Here is a 22568-nt window from a genome sequence, read left to right on the forward strand (position 1 = left end):
TTTTCAACCATCGCTGCATTACCACGAATGCATCCCAATTAATAGCTAACGAATAATCCGTTCGCTTGACAACGAGCAAACACACCGCGCAACGAAACCAAACAGCCTTATTAATACTCGTCGAGCAAACACTTTCGCGCAAACACCAATTAGCAGGCACGATAACCGGGATAAGGCGCGTGGAAAAATCAGCGTGGAAAAATCGACGCTGGTCCGCGTACCTTTTGGCGCGAAACGGAAGCACCGTCCAGCTTAATAATTCACGACGATTACGCGCGGGGGAGGGAAGGGGTAAAATTTACAACGCGCGACATCGCCGCGACTAGCTTTAGCCCGATTAAAGCCTGAAGCGACTGCGGCCTCCTAACGGCTGATTTACGATTCACCCCCTGGCAGGGGCGCGTGCACACGCACACCTTCATGCACGCGTTTGACCGGCAAAATCCGGATGCTGAGGATGATCCGTGCTCGAAATGAAAATGGCTGAGGATTTTTCTCATTGTCGTGCGATTTCTTTTAATTTTTGCGATATTTCTTGGGATTTGTAAATTTTCTTTTCTTTTTTTTGTGCGATTATAGAAAGGAAATTGAAGACAGTGGAGAGACAGTTTATATTTTGATTTGGATAAAGGAGATCGTTTTGACTTTTGGATTATTTTTTAATATTAATATTATATTGTTTTTCAACATTTGAGAAAGTATTTCTGATTCTCTGTAGAGTAGTGTATCTTATACAATATTGATGCATCATTTCTGAAAATACATTATAAAAATAGTGTTATTATATATTATTATAAATAGGTATTATCTATTTTTAAAGAAGAAAAGAATAAAAATTGAATAGTAAATTATGTTACAATTATGTTTTAGTTACGAAATTAATTTATTTTTCTCTTTAATTGGAATAAATATAAACAATACTTTATTATTCTTTTCTTTTCTTTGAAAAAGTATCAAAATACAAGTGTCTAAAAGCCTTTGCATCTCACCTTAAATAATAAATAATACAATTTCTCAAAGAAAATTAATAAAAGAAGATAATATAAATAATTTTCCATATTGTTCAACTAACTGAGTCAATATAAAATTCGCGAATATCAAAAAATATTACTCTTTCTATTTTAAAATTACCATCCTCCTATTCTATTCAATTTTTCACAAATCAAATGATTAACTTTCGCACTTCTCGAATATTTTAAACACAAAAAAGAATATTGAATTGCGAAACAAACCGCGATCATTCAATCCGTGTTCATCGCGAAAGAGGGTAACAATACCTGCGGAACTATAAATTTAAACGAATGTCGTCGAACGAAAATCGGTGATCAAATAGCTCACAATGCTCAGCAATGTGTACAGAGGATGGTATAGTTGTATAGGTGGCATAAAAATACACATACTTGCGGCAATAATCGGGGGTACAGGGAGAAAACAGAGGAAGACACAGCAGATAGGTAGCACGATGGAAGTTCCGGTTGATCGAGCGTTTTCCATTGGTTCCATGACAGGGAACACGGACGCGTCAATGCTGAGCCCGTTGCTGCTGGGCCTCGCGGCAACAGCGACCTTTTTGGCCCTGGCCGTAGCTGGGATCCTGGCGGCTCTCTACCGGAAGCACTCGAACGGCCGCCCCGGAAGTCCAAAGCACGCTCCCATCGTGTGCGACCCTCCTAATACGGGTGCAACAACTCCAGTACATCCCCAGACCAAGCAGGCGGTCGATGACATCGATCCAGATATCATACCCAACGAGTATGGTGAGTATACGACTTTCCGATTGTTCGAAACTATGGCTCCGAGTCATGATCTACGTGCACGCGAACCTGTAAAGACTTGGTATACACTTGGTATTTATTTTTCCAATTTTCGGAAATTAAATATGGAAATTAAGTGAATTGCAAATAGTCTGAAATGAGGTGAAGTGTTGGTAGATTTTTGATGGGTGGATTTTGGAAAGTAAAATAAATAAGAGAGTTAGTGCTGTTTATCAAATTATAAGCAGAGTTTAAGTTTTTAGATGATGCAAGATGGTGATAGAATGAGACAGAAAGGAATCCCAATTAAACTCCAACTAAATTATTAATTAACAAATGAGATTCGATTAATTTTACACATCAATTTTAGTCCTTGTTTCAGCTCCAGAATCGATCTTATAAAAATATCTCAGGAATATACTTTGTATGTATGCTCTATACGAAAAAGATTTAGGAAAGATTTTAGATATCTATTGAGATATAAATAAAAGAAAGTTGAATCCTTCAAGTTATTTGAATTCAAATATTTAAAGATCAAATTGTTCAAGCATCATGGATATCTGTAATTTCATTTAAATGGAAGATTGTTTTCTTCAACTTTAATCTCAGAAAGGCAATTGTTTTGCATTTGGATTCTAATCAACGAATTAATTTTCGAAAATGCGTTCAATGAACAGTGGGGGGAAAAATCGATAAAGATACGATGGCGTATCGCCATCTCGTTCCATTCAAATTCTCAGAATGTTAATGGCGAATGGTTTTGCGAAGGGTTCTTTTTTTCCATCAAAGATATTTCCGCGTACCAATGAATTTCGAAATGCATTGTCAGGTTAAATTGATACGCTTCAATACACATTAATAGGTCGGAAACGCGATGCCTTTATCCACAATGAATAGTGATCAATGTGTGCTCATCAAACTTCTACATTATTATCTCAGCATTAAAGCGGACGAACGCAAACGCATTACGTTTCATCGGAAGCTTTGATACTTTCGAAAGAAAAATGAACGAGATTCGTTTCTTTGTCGACTACGAGTTATTTCTGAAAATATCATTTCACTTCAAATTACAGATTAATTCTTCGATCCCTTGTAATAATAATTCTTTGATCCATTCGAATTGTTTGAATTTCTTTGGTTCAATGAACGTCCATTATTTCAGAGTGAATTTGAAACTGAATCATATAGCATAACTTTTAGTGTAATTTGTTTCTTTCGTAATTTTTAAGAAAGACTTTGATATGATCGGAATAAGCAATAGGATGAGTATTAATTTACTGTAAGTAATATATACTTACTTTGAGAAAATAAATAAAACATTTAGATTTTATTTATGAAAAACATATGTAATATTTTTGCAAATTTAAGAGTATTATATATATTCTCGATAAAATTTTTTAGAAATTGAAATCATTTTATATAATTTGACTGTTTTGTAAATGATAGATTGAATCAAATTTTACTTTTCGATTCTTTCAAAATATAAATATAACAGAATTCCATTTATATAAATCTGCCAAATATTTTTCTTGCTACTTGCGACTTTTCGTTCAAATAATCCAACTTTATGTTTACATACAAAATGGATTCAATCAAATACATTTAGCTTATTTTTGAAATCACGCAATATGTTATGACTATTACGTCTTTTGTTTTCATTCACAATAAACATTCGTATAATTGGAATCATCGACGCTAGTTCGGATAATAATAAAATTTCATTTCGATAAATAAAAGATGTTCTACACTTTATAGATATACAATAAAATATCGATTATTTGAACTAATAATTAAGGCATATTCATTCTGGCATTCATATTCTATATTCTATATATAATCAATTATTCGACTAACCAAATTTTAAATTTTAATTTATGTTTGGATAATCAACTCCGTTATAAACAAATATATTATATTACAGGAAGTGAAATTTTCATATTAAAATTCATATAAATTCCCGAGTGAATATCCAAATTATCCATTCGTCCCTGTTAAAAAAAAGGAAAGCTCCATCGCGGAAGCACAATTTTTCCTGGTGCTCTTTTCTCTTGTTGTACGTATTGTACCGTGCACGGGGACTAAACTCTTGTCTAGATTTAATCGACTAATCTTAATCTGCTTAACGAACACGCAACTTTATACGGTTTCGTTCGAATCTGTTCGCAGAGAGAAGACCTCTAACGTACACTCCGATATATAAGACGCCTCCGCAACGGAGAAAGAAGGATCGTGTCATGGACGAGGCGATCTCGCCAGAGAAAAGGCCGATCGTGCAACACGGTTTGGATCTACCACCTGACTCGTTGTTGAGCGACTGTCTGCCAACGCCGACCATAAATTATCCCCAAAATCACATATCCCAATCGAATACGTACAGCAATCCACCCACCATGGCTGACTTCAAGCAGATGGCAATGGACGATTACAATCAACGAAACAAGCAAAACGTGAGTTCTTCCAATCATTCTTTTCTCTGAAAGTAAAAATTTGCATTTTTCGTATAATTGGGGGCGGAACTGCAAATATATTATACACGAGCCAGATATAAATTGGTGAGAATACAAAAAAGTAGACGGCTCCGTATAAAAAAGAAAAATAGAAGCGACCATGAAATTTTTAAACGCACCAAGTCACGCGCAATTCAAACCCATTTATTTTTGTCGCGTGAAATTCTGCTCCAACTTTTGTACAGATACAGCTTTGTTCAGTTAAAGCGAGGCAATTTATCACCGGTATAATATATTACCTGGGTGGGAAAATTTGAAATTACATATATACGAAAAGCATAACAAAATAAGGCCATTTATATAATTATGCAACGTGTTTGATAAAATAAACGAAAGTTTTTCCTTGAATTTTTTAAATTTTCAGAAAAGAAAAATAATATTTCATTTCATCAAGGTAAAAATATCAAAATTGCAACTGCCTATCGAAATAATTATTCCGCATAAAATTAAATTTGACTCTCGATGGCTCATATTTACATCATCAATCCGAAAGAGAAGTTAAATATTTCATAGAAATGGAAATGGACATATTTCAAAGCCTTTCCCGAATCCCAAATATTAACTTTACAATCGTGATGTATCGAATTTCATTGAAAATTCAGATATTAATGAAATTCCATCGAATTCTTCGAAAAGAGAGAGAGAAAGAGAAATACTATCAGATAGAGAGAATTACCTTCCCTCCCCAGAATCAACAAATTCACGAGTCACCATGATTGACGTTCCAAAAGGAATTCGAAGATAAGCAAACAGAAACAAAAGTAGAAGAATCCACTAGATCATCCGGATTTATCGCTCTTTTCTCCGCTTCCTTTCAACCACGAAACTTTCCACGATTTCGCATTCTCTCGGGAAAAGGAAAAAACGAGATCAGGATATCCCGGAACCGGAACTAATCGATCGACACCGCGGCCACATAAATCATCCTCAAGCGGGATAGGACAATTAGTCCCATAAACTCATTAAGGTCTGTAAATTTAATCGGGGATCCCCTCTTTTTTTTCTTTCGCCGATATCTAATAGAGTGTATTTAGTCGAAGCCGTTTGATTAATGAGAAGCAATTAACGCTTTCCCTGGCCACGGAAGAAGGGGTAGGGGGTGAAAGTTTGTAGGAGAAACGAGCGAATTACCGAACCGGCCGATCGATGAAACGTGATACAATATTCAACAGGGAGATTCTCTCTCCCCTCCCCCTCCCTTCTCCCTCTCTTTTTTTTTTGCCCGAGGAAGCAATACAATCGATCCTCCCCTCGTCGACGCGATTCCTCTTCTTTATCGTGGCCAATCTCTCCGCCTCTGTCCCTCTCCCTATTCCTCCCCCCTCCGCCCCGCGTAACCAAACCGACAAGGTTGTTTTAAAATATTCGAAGTTTCGAAGAAGAGGTGGGGGGGAGGGAGGGGGTCCCGGGACACGAGCCAAGAAGTGGAGGGATCGGCTCGCTTTAATATGCGCCAGTCTTCCACTTTAACTTTTCCGGTTTAGCGAAGCCTTGGGTTATCTGCGAGTTTAATTACGTCGAAGTTTCCTCGATAATTCGAGAGGGCCAGTCCCGATGCGCGCGTAACTCGACTTCCTTTCCTTCCCCAACGACAACTGGTCGCGTTCCATTAAACGTCTGAATAATTTTAATACCGATTTCGAAAACCGAGACCGCCGCAGCCTTTGTTCATTAAACAGCCCCTGGTATTCCCTCCCCCTGGATGTTTTCGTTTTCCACGAGTGATATTTTTTCCTTTTTTTTTTTTTTTTGTTTTTCACGGAATCACGTAACCCAGCCGCGGTTCTCGATTATTTTCGGGTGTAGCTCGCGTTCCAACCCCATTGGCTGTTCCATTATTAATTCCGAATTTGCAATTTTCACAAGTATCGATGCATTTGCATTTACTGTCCTCCTTTTTTCCATTTTCTCTCTCTCTTTCTATTTATCTGTCTGTCTCTCGTTCTCGAGCTCGCTCATTCACTCTCTCTTTCTCTCATTCGTTGAATATTTCGCGCTGGCTGGTATCGTAAATCGGAAGTTTTGGTTATTTTCCGTGCGAACAGTTTATGCAGTTTTCGATTCCGCGATATATAGATTATATAGACTCGTTGTTTTAAGATAAGCTGATATTTTTTCAGTGTGAAAATTATATACGCGAGCGGTGGAAGGTGTAATTTGTATCGTTAATGCGGTTTGTAACGGTGGTCAGTGTAATTCTGATGGGAATCTATCGGGCTGTATGTCCAATTAAGCGAGAGAACAATGTTGATGGTACGCTATAGCGTTGAATTAATAGAGTGTAAGTAATTTTGCGTTTAGACGCAGGGTTTATCAACATATGCGGACAGATATGATTATTGATCATGAAAATATGGGCATTTACAAAATTGATTACGTTAACGATTAATGATGGATGAATAAATGGAATTTAATGGAATTTAGACGTGAACAATTTTGTGTGATTTTTAAGAATTGTTCCGAATTCGTCTAATGTAAAATTCTATTGACGAATGGTTTAAAATTCTTATTTGCTCTTCGAGGAATTTAAATTGAGAGATTGATTGCTACCCAATTTAAAATAGAGAAGAGAGGGAAAAAATAAAGAATAAAATAAATAGAGAAATAGAAAGGAATTTTATTTTGGAGGAGAATAAATAAATTAAGATAAATGTAAAAGAATAGGATAAGAGGTAAGATAAAATAAAAGAAAATAAAGATATTTGTGCAAAAATAAAACATGGAATGAAAATGGTAAATGTTTTTATTTTAATATTTCTATTATTAATAGAAATTAATAGAAATTATTAACTTCTAATTGAATGATAATCAATAAAGCCTTGCCTGTTTGAAAAAATGAAAAATCATAAGTATTGGCGTATAATACTTTAATGAACTTAAATATAAATATAGAAGAAATAAAAAAAAATTAACACAACAATATATGCCATGATTTTAAAAGAAGCAATTTGTAGAAAAATTTATCTCATCATAATTTAATAAGTTTAAAGTATACGATTTTAAAGAAAAGTATATTTTCTTGCTATGAGTTCATAAATAATGATTCAATCGTATAATGATTCGAGATGGAATCTATTTATTTTCAATTTAAAACCTGTTTTGAAATATCTTTGATATATTAAAGGAAAATATAGGGCGTTGTCGCAATATGGAAATGTGCAAACTCAATTAACATTGAAAAAACAAGTTGGAAAAAGCACATTTACCTTTCAGAAAAGTCTCTAAGGACTTGAGGTAACCTTTCGTAAAGCGTTTAACGTTCTCGACGCAATTAACTGAAACTCAATTTTAGCAAATGTTTACATCCTTCGAAAAGCGTTAAAGAGAGGATAATTAATCTGTCTCCTCAGGATCGTAAACTGGTTGAGCGCTAATTTCTATATCAAACTGAACAACTATTCAAACACGTAATTACATTATTATTATTGCATCTAAGATAAACGTGCCATTTTATCGTTTTATAATATTTTATATGTGCCCCATTTCATTGAACATTTTTTCTTGGATCATTAAATAAAGCGTGAAAAATTGGAAATATTTACTGTTAATAAATTTATGTACATAATATTTATTTTAATACTTTGATATTGATCCAATATCAAGATATATCAAAGATAAAAGGATGAAAAGCTCGATACATATTCATGCTCCAACTTTAAAGTCGTTCTCTTCTAACAATTGAGAAAACTTAACTCGTCAAAATTTCTCTTCTCTCCAATATTAAAATCATCATTTTTTAGTACACCATCCCCATATCAATAGAGAAAAGAGAAAATACAAAGCTATTAACGAACAAGCGAAGTATTTGGCTGAAAACAAAGAACACGTTCGATTGATTGCAGATGTACTACAGCCTCCAGAGGTCAGGCAAAGGTTTGTCATCGATGCCGCAGAGGCCGGTCTCCTCTTCGGTCTCCGCGCAGGGGAAGTTCCATCAGCCGGAAGTGGTGACGCGCTCGAATCGGATACAAGAAAGTTGTATATAAATCCTCGCGATCAAAGTCTCGCCGTGTCGAGAGACTCGAGTGGCTCAGAGAGCGTTCTCTCAAAGAGAAGCTAGTTACAAATTGCGCGGGAATCCCCAATCCCACAAAAGGGAAGGAATTCTCGAATTCTCGCGTGAAATCTCGTGCGTTGCGTCTTCCTACGGTCGACGACTCTACGTTACGAAAAACGTTGTACAAAAGAAGGAAAAATAAGAAGAAAGAAAAGAAGAAGAAGAAAAAGAAGAAGAAGTAACGAAATAAAAGAGAAAACGAGATGAGAAATTTCCGGGTCGTCGTGACGGGAACGAGGAATAGCATACAGGCGATTTTAGTCGTGTAGATTGGACAAGTGGAATATCGGGATACTCGACGAGTTAATGAAACGTCGATGATTAGACAGGAACTCGATGCTTGATGGAGTGTATCGGATCGTGATGGGTTCTCGTTCGATTGTCCGTTCTTTTTCTACCTGCAGATTTTTATAACGGAGTACGGCCACGTTCGCGAATAAAACGAAGAGACCGGGTTTCGAAGAGGATGGAAACCGAGTTCCCGATAAAGAGAGAGGTCCAATTTGACGGTGGATCGTCGTCGAATCGCCCGACACGTGGTAACGTGGAGGGATATCGAATGTCCCGTCCTCGTTCTCGGCTCATGTACCGAGAACCCAGGATCATCCAAATACATTTTACTGTTTATATGAGATTAGTTTTTGTACAAAGATTCTATTGTAAATAGGCGAGATAGCCTGGCCCTAGTTGGATAGTCACAACCGATGTCCGAATTTCATTCGCTAAAAAAGTCACGTGTTGTTAAGTCAGGGGAGAGAGGATTGTTCGGTCACGTAAGATAAATACTCGATGGCATACGAAATAAAGAGAATACGTTTCATCTGTTTTACAGAAACGAGTGCCTCGCCCACTTGTCGTCCTGTCCGAACCTTTTCCCGATCTTCTCTATTTAAGAGAGGAGAGAACGTACGGAATGAACAGCCGAAATTTCGGCCGCACGTGAGCCGAATCTCGTTACACGGTCCAGTGTCCATCACGTTCCCTATGCCGAACGTGAAGGAAATCTTGGGGTGCATCCACGACGATGAAAGTACCATGAAAATTTTACTCCAAGTGGGATCACACGATGGAGTGTTTGGCTTAAGAAGTTGGCCGAAATTCAAATTTTCAAACTCTTAAGGACATAGGAAGTATGCTTAAGATGAAATCGATTATGCATTTGGAAATAATCCAAAGATACACTATTATATAACTTGTTAACAGCGTTTTAATCTATTTGATCGTGTTAAAATTATTTTAAAATTGTTGGTAAAATTTTATTATTATTATTATTATTTTTTTTTTTTTTTACGTATGTGTTTGATTTTTAAATTAAGAATCTTAATATGAAAATTTTTTTTTGGCCAGCTTTTTAAGTTGAGTATTCCATAGTACTATTCGAGAACGGGCTCAATTTTAACGATGATTAAAATATGATTAATTTTTTGTTCAGTATAATCTAATGTTTAATCGAATTTATATTCTAGTTTGGAATTATTTTAATCTTAATAGAGATATATTTTGTTTATTGAATCGTGTAAACATTATTTTGCCTAATTTTTGCCTTAAACGAAGCTGGATGTATCGTTTGGATTCATTTTTTGTTGGCATTATTGTCATTTGGATATTCGATCGATATGTTTTTATGTATTATAGCGCTTCAATATAAATTTTATTTGTCATTTGTGTTGTTGTGTTTCAACAATTTATTTCATTTTACCTTCTATTCTGTTTTTCTTAACACGTATTGTTAGGCGAAAATACGAGATCTGAATAATACATTGGCAATCAATCTTCGTAAGTATTCATATTGATTATTTAATGTCAAAAGATATTTTTGGCTGACAAATATTTTTAGTTTATATTTTATTTAAGCATGACTTTAAAAAAAAAGAAAGTATAATACCTATAAATATATTTTAAATAAATACTTAATTATATTTTAAATAAATAATTAATCAAAGGATAAAAAATAAATATATTCTTTTACTTCTGATAATCTTGTCCCTGTGATAATTAAATACATGTATAAATATATTCAATTCATATTAGTCTACTAATTATTTATAAATTTAAGTCCAAATAACTGTTCAAAGTTATATATCTAACTTGCAGAGTGTTTAAGATTACTTTGATTAAATTTTTACGACATAATTTTACATACACAGATCTTATAATTCGACTAGCAATATACAAAAAAATTCTACAATTTTTCTAACAATATATATTTTATTTTACTATTTTATCTATTGATTTTACTGCAATGTCGACGAAAGGATTCGAATCATTAAAGTCTATTCAATTCAACCTATTTACATCAAGTCAGGTAAGTATTATCTCACATTTATTAATTATATATAAGTATCTTAATAAGTATATAAATTAAGAAAAAAGTTTTTTTTTCTCTTCGAAATAAATTCTATCAATTTTAGTGACTTCCATCGTTTGCGTTTGAAAACTTGGTGACAATCTATCTTTACTTCATCCAACTTCACCATCGATCTTCCAGAAAGTAGAACAGTATACAATTTGATGATACTAAGTCTGAGCTGTAAATAAACTGCAAAAGCTATCTTCTTATCGAATTCACGAAGCTTTATTCTAAATTCCTATTTTCATTCTTAAGTGTTAAGTTGTATTTTAATCGATTTGCAATATTTCAAAAATCATAGAGAATATTTGCAAAATATTTTCAAAAAAGTATATTTCTTTAGAGACTTCCATCTATAATACGCTAGTTAAGGAAAACTGATAGTCTTGTCATCGTTAGTTTTGAAGGCAATTCGCGAAACGAGGTTGCAAAGAGTGGGAGAGCATGCCCTATTGGACGGAGGCACATTAATTCGAGCATTTCCAGGGAATCCCGTAGCGCGACGGTGTTTGCATACATTGTGCACCTTCGGTCTTGCTAACAGGGACTAACCCAGCCACACCGACGAACCCTATTATTCTATGTGCCAACCTTGTCTCTGGGGCTGTTAAGACGACCTCGATCTCTACACCGAGTACGCTTCGCCCAGCCTTCCCTGCGCCTCAAACTGTCACCCCATTCTACCCGTGAATACACTATGTAATTACGATGCATCCAACCATTGTAATCCGATGATTTTGTAGTGGATACAGATGTGGCGTACACTCATGATCGTCGTTGCTCCATCAACGAAACCGTCTGTGCCCACGTCTAATTGGTCCTTCGAATTTTGGATCGAGCGACGATAGACCGTGTTCCCTGCTCGGATCATGAAGGACGGTTGATTTTGCTTCGATGGCTTGTTTGATGGAGGGATCTTTGTGCCCGTGCTAATTGCTATTTTCGAGGGCTTGAATCGGTTGTACCGATTCTGGTCTCACGTTGGTCGCTTTGGAACCTGTTTACCGATTGTTGTTAATTTGAGGACTTGATTTATTTGCTGCTACGAAGGGGATCGGGATGAGGATGAATTCGAATGCGTTTACGGTTTAGTTTTTGTTTAAAATGAAAATATGTAAATTAGTGGAATTAACTGTAAATTAATTATGGACACGAAAGATTAAGAAAGCCTATTTTATTGTAGATTAAACGAAAATTTGCTCATGTTCATTGTTGAATAAATGAAACAAATCATAGACTACATTCAGAGCAAGGTTTTTCTACTCGACGACTCGTTGGAATTGGTATTACACTTCCATGAAATGCAAATCACAGGTTATGAATTAATGTTGAAACACGATTCTTCCACTATCTGCTTAACCTACTTCTACCATACCGATGACTAGACAACTGTACTCAAAACCATTCAAAACCTAGTTAATCATTTTGTTCTAAGAAATTTCCATTGGGACCAGTAATGTCAAAAATGACTTAAAGCCATTTCATATTTTTTGACAATATTAATTATATTAAATGAAAAAGTATCTTCGAGAATGTCCTATTTATCTGATTATATATTTTAACTGGAAAATGTGCAATGCATGTAAATGCACAACATGTAAAATACGTGTCGATATGTTCCATAGGCCATAGGTATCGTTCTCTAATAATTAACGAGCTCGCGGTATGGTCATGGAATCGTAGTCTAAATTACTGCACTTACCTACCTAAACCGCCCATTAAATCTACACAGAAACATGTATTATTTTAAGCACAGCCTGTTGTGATCGATATGAACAACGTATGCCTGGTTCATAAGTATCGGGTTTAGCCTGATTTGTACGTTTTGTTTAAACGTTTTCCTCATTTCCAATTACACAAGCTTTTCTCGTAATCACTGTCGCCTTGACATCTTTCCCAAGTATTGTAAATTTTTTATCAGAGATTAAAAATGACGATTGCAGTTAATATTTTTTGACAGATATATTTGATTATTACATTACTTGAAACAGAATAATAATATTTAAAAATTAAGATTAGAAACAAGAGTTTGGATTAATATTTAATCTGGCTTAATATTTTGAGATACTTTTTTCTAAATTTATTTTTATCAAAAATCTATTTTTATTTAATTTTTAATTGATATCATCAGATTCGCCATAATTTTAGATTAATACACTTTCATTTCGTATATTGCATTTGATGTAAATGCCATGAAAAAAAATTACAATACAATTAAATATCTTTAAATCAAGCAACTTAAATCGAGTAAATTTTAGTTTTATGATTTAATAATTTCGATATATCGAATTACATCCATTTTATCCAATTTATTATGAAATATTTGCTATATCAGTTATTCTATTATTTGGTATGATTAACAACGATTTTGAAATTATTCATGTATTCGAAATCGAATTTTCCAAATAAGCAAGTAAATTTATTATTTCTCCTTTCAAATTATTACAATACTCGTTATACAAATATAATTAAGTAAATTAATTCGATGAAGAGATATTTTATAATGATTTTAATGAGTTTGAATTATGTTGTTGCAACTTTTTTCCATAACGACTTTTCGAGTTATAAGCAAAAGTAGTTTTTCACAGTAAGTATAAGAAAAGAATTGCTCTAACTTTAACGATATACTTGAAGATCATTGAAATCGGTGAGGAGGTAGCTTTTTCACAAGTTCGCCAATTATTCTAATTGAAACTTTCAATCGTCTCTTGGAATTGCTTGTGTCAGCCGGTTTGCTTTGATGTCGTCTATTGTCTCATATTTGTCTTGTAAGCTAAGGTCAAATATACCCAATGGAATAGACTTAATGCTATCGAGAATTAACCAAAATGTCCTCCGAGTATTGAATCGAAGTAAGATCTACAGTTGATTCAATTAACGATTAACTTTAGTGAACTTTCCAACTAACTGTTTCTTAATTCCGTGAACAAATTGAGATGGATGAAATGTGATTACGAGTTAAAGTGTTTTGCTGAATTCGAATTACAAGTGTAATTTATTTGTAATTTATTTCTGTTTATTTTTAATAAAATATAATTGAGAAATTATAATTACAAAAAACTCATTTATTCTTTTACAAAGCGAATGATATAAAGATAGACAGTGTTGATATCCATGAATAATACAATATATCATATTATCATCAGATAAAAGGCAAGAAGGGTCGATAAGAATCGACAGTTAAAATTGTAATTAGGTATGTTCAGAAAACAAGGGGTAATTTTGAATAAAAAATTAACAACGAAATGAGAGATATGAAACGGAATTTTAAACGTTGCATGCTACTTAAAACGATCTATTATCATCATAAGTAATCAAGAGTTATAGTTCTACGATTATCAAAAGTATCTTAAATATTTATGAAGAAAGTGTTTGAGCTTTGTTTGCTGGAATTGATGTTCTTTGAATTTCTTCATTGTGTTCTTGTCTTCATTATGCATTCATATCAGATTATCTAGATTTAAAGATTGATATATACATTAATGTGCAATGATATATAACAAGTACAATTCTTGAAAGAAAAAGAAAAACGTTTTCTATTGAAGATTTTATAAAATATTTTCCTTCATTTTCTTAATTTCTTCATTTTCTTAATTTTATGCACATTTTAGATACTTATTAATTCTTGATTGAATTTCGTATTCAATATCTCTTCTATTAATTTCATAATTAATTATCCTTATTAAAACTTTGGATATCATAATAAAAAGAATGAAGATAATCAGTTATATATGTAATAATTTGCAATGGTTAATAATTATAGGCGTATTTATTGAATAAATTCTTTTTCGTAAATATTTTAAATCACATTTTCAAATTTATTTTCAATCACATCATAAGTAAATTGTATTTTACATATGATCTTTAAAAAGTAAAATAAAAAATCACTATCGAGATCCAAAGGATAATGGAAAACAAAGAAGAATAAAGTAATATCCTAAATCCAGATTAAAATTCATCTACGTTTCGTTATCTCAAACTGTATATATAACTATAAGTATAAGTATATCCTACGTTTATGGCACGAAAGAAGCACTAGTAACTTTCTGCTTTCGAGATGCAGATGAGCATGCATCGCATACAAAATGCGACCGCGTGCTGCATACGATTCACCTAGGCCGCCAACCCGAGTCGAGGATAATCGACAGTGTCTGATGTCTAGAGAAGCACGTAAATAATCGCGGATCGATGACTGCAAAGTGACATGTGCAAGTAGCCGATGGATACTCTACCTATGAATGTTGAAAGAGACAAGTATCGAGCGTATCGGTTGGATACCAACAGTCAATGCGACGATTACGTGTGTCACATCGTTTTATCGATCACCGTCGAAGAAATGAAATCGACAATCGAATATCTCGTCAAACGTGATGGATCGATCGTTTACGATGTCGAGCAACTTGATTTCCATAAGAATCTACAAATCCTTGTAAGGGAAAATTGCAATACGAATCGTTCGATTGGAAAATGAGTTTTTGGAGATCTTTATCAATTGGATTGGATTTTTAAAATGATATGAAATTAATTTGTTCGTTTGATTCTTCGAATTATGATGAATTAGATAATTATAAATTATAGATAATAGAATATATAATTCTTGAAGGAGTTAAGGAAAAAGAATTCATTTAGGAATGTTTGCAACATTTTTTTGATTATATGTATTGTACAATAATTTTTTGATTTATAAAAATGAAAAAAAATATAAACTTATAAGTTTATAAATTTTTCTACCTCACAGACTTATAATTAATAAGGTTTCAGATTGGAAATGTGTAGGTTTAGGTACCAACATCAAGATGGGGTATTGATTTTACAAACCATATATCTATCAGATATACAATTAATGTTATGATCAATTAATTTGAAAAATTGGAAGTTATTAAAAATATAACTTTAACGAAATATTCGAACATAAAATAACGAATTTTCGATTTCAATAAAATCAAGAAAACACGAAATCAATTTTAACTTTGGAGGAAATGAAACAACTTTATATTGAAAAATATTTCCCAGGAAATTACTTTTTGTGTACATTGAATACATGTATAATTACGTAAATGTTATGTAAACTGTTTATTAAATGTTCAAACATTTTATAATTCTTTATTTGATTTGATGTAATTAAAGTGTTTTTCTTACAGTATTGCTGAAAACTAATTCTATAAAAATTATTTGACTTTGTATATATATTATTATATGATATAAATTTTAATGATTTCATAAATGAGTGAGAAAATAAGTAAAGTAATTGAATATTTATGCACTCACATGAATATATTTTATATTTTTTTCTTCCATTCTTTTATTATTAATCAGTATATCCTAAATATTCCAATTAATTTCTTTATTTCTTTCATTTACACTTTAATCTCTATAACATTAGATAAAAAATAAAGATAAAAGAATAAGAAAAAATAAGAATACCAATATCCCTGTTTCTTAGAAACATCAAATCCTACATTCATACTTCTACAAACTTGAAAGAATATCAATAGAAATACATCAATAATCAAATCAAAATTAAGCAAACTGGTTGAGCAACCATTTCATCCGGTACAACCATATAATCTGACTGGATTACACAGTATCTCCATAACCTTCCATTCCCTTTCCATCACTTTCGCTGTCCCTCATTCGCAAGTCAGCCTCAGGCACTGTTCGCATACGCAATAGTCTCATTCCACTTTTACGAGCGGCTACGATCATTTTTTACGAGCCATTCTCATTGTCCAGAATCCATCTGGCGTGCCAGGAGAGCAACCACTCGTCGATCCATCCCCTCGCAATCGTCGAGGATTCGCTACAAAAGTGGATGGTACCCGGCTCTTCGAGTTTCGATCGTCGATGAAGGGAGAGGAAGCGGAAACGAGCCATCGAAGACAACTCGTCACCGTAAATCCTCGCGCATCTGGACGCCTTTTCGTGGAATGTTCCACGATGGCATACGCCGGAACAGCGATGAGAATGGAAATTGGTGGTGGAGGAGATGGAAAAGTTTAGATTGAAGTTTCCGTGCGAATGAAAAGTTAAGCACTGTCAATCGCATCGTAGCAATCTGCTGTTAACAATCGAGACGTTTTTCGAGTAATTTTCCATAATCATACTGCGCGAAAGAGTTTTAGCGTGGAGAAGAATCGTGTGGTAGATTTCATTCGTATTGGAAAGCGTCCGTGATTGCGTGGAATATTATCGATGACGAAGAGTGAAGTAACTTATGAGGTTAAGGATTTTTGTTTCGAGACGAGGATTTGATATTTGTCGATGATGAAATTTTGGAAAGCATTCCATATGGATCCTATCTATATTTAAAATATTTGTATGAATCGAATTATTCAACATTCGATATGTAATAATTTCAATAACCTTTTAAATAAAATATGTTCCTCAAACATTTCATAATAGAATAAGAATAGTTTTGATTTTGACATGTGTTATAGAAATCATTTAATTAATTCTTGAAAACATTTACATACACGTCTTTCATGTATTTATATTTTCAGCTTAAACCATCGCGAGTTCGTTTACCAACAGGTCGTAAATCGTAGCTATGTTCCAAATTTCATAACAACATCCACCAAGAAATTAATTTCTTACGCAGTAACGAGATTCGAAAACGTGGCAGTGAATCAATTAACGCGTAATTAACGCGTAACAGGTATGGAATTGAACAGGTGGAATTACATTATTCGAATCGTCACACCCTTTACCTTGACTAATTTCTTGTATTTTCAGTTTAATAAGTGGCGATGAATATGATACAATTTGAATATGTATAGTATATCGTGAAATGAATCAAATATAATCAGATATAATTTTTCGATGAATTTATCAGATCAGATAAGTATCTTGAAACTTTTGGAAACTTAAAAGAGAATGCATGGTTATGGAGAATGGCTCTAAATATGACCTGTCCCATTTGATATTATTTCTATATTGCTTTTCGCATATTCAAGACTGTAACAAAAACCGAAAGAAATTCCCAATGATGAATATTCGATAAATATAAAAAAACAGTTGTAAATGAATAATTTCAATTTTTCAAATTATTTAGAAAAATACACAACGAGTTTCCATGGCGCACGAGTGTATTAATGATTTAATTTACGATTTCGTTATATCGTATAGCTCATATTATATCTTAAAATAGATTGTTGGTATAATAGACTTAACACCAGCAATTTGGAAAATCACGAATACCTGACGTAATAACGTCAATCATAACACGCTCTATGGTTGATTATAAACGCTTTAAGGCGTCGATGGAAAAGTTTTGCGAGAGGTAGATACGATCGAGAGGGATGATCGTGACTTATCGAAAAGTTTAAATGGCGGTCGTTGAATGGCGAAGATTGAACTAATTAAAGGCTATTATGTTTTATAATTATTCGATAGCCGATAGTTCAAATTTGATATCAAAACGTTTTAGATGAAAAATGGTTTTACTTGCGAATGTGAATTGTTTGATTGTTCCATTTATTGGAAATTGGAGTGAAGGAGGATATAATTTAAAAATTTCTTAATAATTTTTTACGATGCTATAAAAGTGCCAACGATTCTAAAATTAAACGATACTCTAATCTCGAAGCTAGAACGACGTGATAACAATATAATATCTTTCGAAAGATTAAACTTGGGAATATATCTTCCATACGATATAGCAATATCTCGTTAACTGTCGTGTTAACTGTCACAAAGTTACCTCTATCAATTAATTATTTGCTTCGATAAAATAAATAAATATTCGACTTTTTCATTAGTATAAACTTATTGTTAATTAACTACAAATAATTTGTATATAAATATTATTAAAGAAATCTATCTATTTATATTTTTGAAGAAAAGTAATTCCAAGATTTTGTAAAATCAAAAAGACAATATACTTATTACAAAGCATAATAAATAACTCATGTATATAAATTAATTGCTTCTATAAATAAAATTTTAATTATATCAAAGTAATACAAATCGTTTAAGTAATCTCTATTAAAAAAATTTCTATAAACATGAATCAATTTTAAGGAATATATATTTATGTGTCGAATGGAATTATAATCGACGAATATCGAATAAGTATGATTGACAATTGACGAATAAGTTCAATATTAGTTACTTCGTGGTTGAACGAAACAAATTGTACACAATCTTCATTCCAGACAGTACCTGATTGATGCATGTTTCTCCCAGATCCGACGTGAAAAAGTAGTTCGCCTATCAAATGTCGATAAAACTGGCCGGAGCCAATCTTGAAAATTGGCATGGAAACAGCCATAGTGAATACTTTTCTAAAGATATTATAAAACACAAATCGATATACTTGTACGATGATTTTATTGTTATACTTATTTTTTAAAAATTGGAATATTTGTTAATTTATATGTTGAAGTAATAATAAATTTATTAAAAACACAAACATGTTGTTATTTTCAAAAAATATACAACACGTATGATGTTGCAAATATATATTTCGCACAATTTATCTTTCTTCTTTAAAATTTTTTTCCAATTAAATAAAATAATTTAATTTGGTTTCTTTCAAATTTACAAAATTAAATAAAAAACTTGTCATCCTTTATATCATTCGTTTCAGCATGTTTCATTAAAAATTCTTTTTTTTTTTAAATTCCATCGAAAAAACTCGAATAATATCTTTTGATATCACGATCAAAGGTTTGAAACCGTTTACAGAAACTTAAAAATAGCTATTTAAATACTGTTAAATTTCTACATCTGTTCTCTATTATCGTAATTACCGTTTTTTTAACGTGCCTTGTCGTATTTGTTTCCACGAAATGTGGAACTTCACGGGTTAAAAGTTTGTTCTCGCAACATACTAGAGATATTCAAATATTCTTTCGTGACCACATCACACGGCCAATTTAAATACAGAGAGGCTTTGTTTAAAATAATTGTACAGAAGAATTAAAAAACATATAGAGTAAGTTTCCTTGTCTCATATGCCGGGTAAAATGGATATAACTTTACCTAGAAATACTTTCCGCTCCGAATATTTTTCATGTTATATCTTTCCATTTCTTTCTTAATTTTAGACGAAAATATTTGCTAAATGTGTATAAAATTTGAACATTTGTATTGGAAAAAATTTTACCTCAAAAAGATAATGCGAAAATCGTTTCGTTCATTTACAGATATTATTTTTCTCTATTTTATTAAATCTATCAGTCAACAAAAATCTCCATTATTCTCTATCCGCACCAATCAATACCCTAATACTACAATCTACCGCAATCTACAATCAACTCTCGTATCGTTCGTTTCACTCAGACAAATACATCGCAGAAACCGTGTTTCGACGAAATCCAGTCAGTCAGCAACTCACCAGTCCAAACTGGAACACCAACAAACAAAGAACATATAGGTTTCCCTGAGTTTCAAAGCATTTTGAAAAAAAAAAGATGCTTACCTCAGAAACGAATAAAAACCAAATTCGAATATAAAAACGACGAGGAACGCGTCTAAAAAGAGAAAAACAATTGCGGAGGCGGTTGCATATTCGTGGGGCAAGTTGGTTGAGAGGGCGCCACTTTCGGTTCGACGATTCGCAACCAGCCGTTTATTTTCCAGGATGTTAATATGCCGTGCGTGGTGAATTTCAGGGTAGAAGAGTGGCTAATAGAGGGTGGCTTGACTTTTGTCGTCGCGTGGATCGCAGATGGGAAATTAGAGGGAATGGTTGGCCGAGGTGGACAACCGCCGCCAACAATTTTCGACCCCTGCCTACCATCCCAGACTCGCGTCAAAGAGGAACGCACGCGAGTAAATGGAATTAGCAAGTCAACCGACGTGTTTCTCCTCGGCTCATTTTACTTCTTGAGATTTCGGCTAATTTATACAAGTGGCGCGTTGCAATTACATAGTCGAGGGTTACAAGTTAGCTTTAGTTTCGGTCTGACTGACTCCTTAGGCGAGAGAGATCTCGTTCGCTGGTACGAGAGGGGGAGAAATGTTTGAGGGGCACTCCTCGCTCGTCGAAACGGTTAATTTTGCAACGACGGGTACCGTCTCACGGAGTTTGGCTTATTATGCAAGAGATACGGCTAATTGCTACGCGTCGTCGCTGGGAGGTGGTGGAAACGAGCCGTGCGATTGTCTGCTTAGAGATCGCTTCAGTTTCGACGGTTTGACACGTTCGTTTGAACAGGTTAGAAGTTATTGAAATGAGGATAAGTTTAAGGATTCGTGAAGTGAGAGTCTGCGAAGTTTTGAGAATGAATCGAAGTTGAAATTTAAAATGGTGGATTTTAATTAAATAATAATACGGATTAATTTTCGTATGTATTTTTATAATAATGAAAAAGTAATTGTTTTTTAATTCTATACCATTGTTATTTTGTATTGTATTTTATGTTTTTATTTTTGAGAAAGAATTCATAGTTGAACACTAATGATTCCCAAGTATTTTAATATAAATCAAATAGTGTACTGTAAAATATGTTATAACGAATTAAATTACATTTAAAACCAGGTTTTTTATATTATATTTTCGTAAGATATTTTAATATATGTATATGTACATTTAAGGCTAGTTTTAAGCTCGTCAAGTTGGGAATATTTTATTTGAAATAAAGCAACCAATAAAAATTTAGAATAATGAATTATTTTAAATACCATAATATTTTTATTCTACATACAACGCAAGAGAAGTAATTTTATTCCACGTGAGATAAAAATTATTTTCATCAAATAACTTATTTAAGAGTTTGTAATTTTCATTTCATTTCATCATTTAAATAAAAGTGATTCTACATTTTTTCTATGATTATGTCATTTAGAATATATCTTTATTGCTATTTGAAATTCACAAAATAGAATCATGTTAAATTTATGTTGTGTTCGCGAGAAAGACAATCTTCTATTAATCATTATTTTATCGATTCACCTTCTTACGCTAATACGTCTCAAACTATCAATCTTACAAGCCACGACAACGCAACCTTGTTGAAACGACATCGTTAATTGAATCCTCTCAACAGCTTAACAACTTATCCCTTTACCTAACCCATTTCGAACTAATGTCTGTCGAATTTTAATCAATTACTGTCAAGTCAATTTCTCAATACAATAAAGCTATGATATCATATTGGCAAATTTAAATAATGTTATTTATAAATCGTAAATGAAATCGTTATAATAATAGAAACTATTTAAGATATTTCAAGTTTCTTTATTTAATAATATAAAATCTAAATATAAAATTCATTATTTATGCAGTATTTATGAAATACAATATCGAAAGATTTTATCAGCTTCCTTTCATAACTGCAACTTGATTTAAATTTTACTTGTCCCATTAATAACTATTAATTAAAAAACTCATGATAAAATACCACATATTACAAAAAAGAGGAAAAAAATATTGCAATAAAGAAGGAAAAATTATAGATAATTTCATGAGCAGAAGACGTCAATCAAATATGACACATCATGAGATTTAATTTCATTAGATTTCTCCTATAAAATATTTTTAAAATAGGTGAAAAACGATATTATAATCATCATTAATGAATTAAAACCAATTATTACATGAAAATTAAAAAAGATTAAGGTCATGAGAAAAACTTAAAAAATTATTTCAATCATATATTATATTCCACAATAAATATCATTAATATGGATATTAAAATATTTCAAATAGTGCTTTATTTCAATCCAAAATATGCCATTCACTTTGAACATGATCTCGTTTCTCTCTTTCGAAATCCAAGTCAATATAGTGGCTCGAAATTGAAACAATGACCATGAAAAGTAAAATATATAAATTTTGGCCATATCATTGCGACCAATCATCAAATTCTCGAGTAAAAGGAATGGAATAGGGATCGTAATGTCTCAATCTAACATTGGAGACAGTCAAAGTTGAAGCACGAACGAAAAATACTGTA

The 22568-nt window shown here is 32.7% G+C and overlaps 1 protein-coding gene across 3 annotated transcripts in view; it reads left to right on the forward strand.

Annotated features, from left to right (window-relative positions):
- LOC102681938 (hemicentin-2-like) overlaps positions 1-9153 on the forward strand; it is a 148312-nt gene extending 139159 nt beyond the window's left edge. For all 3 annotated transcript variants that reach the window (XM_006612762.2, XM_006612763.2, XM_031509076.1), the window contains 3 exons: positions 1509-1757; positions 3921-4201; positions 8104-9153. In XM_006612762.2, coding sequence (XP_006612825.1) covers positions 1509-1757; positions 3921-4201; positions 8104-8247 — 674 coding nt within the window. In that variant the 3' untranslated portion in view covers positions 8248-9153. The remainder of the gene's footprint in view (positions 1-1508; positions 1758-3920; positions 4202-8103) is intronic.
- The last annotated feature ends 13415 nt before the right edge of the window (positions 9154-22568 follow it).

The sequence above is a fragment of the Apis dorsata genome, unplaced genomic scaffold (assembly GCF_000469605.1).
Source record: "Apis dorsata unplaced genomic scaffold, Apis dorsata 1.3 scaffold_126, whole genome shotgun sequence".
Taxonomy (NCBI): Eukaryota; Metazoa; Arthropoda; class Insecta; order Hymenoptera; family Apidae; genus Apis; species Apis dorsata.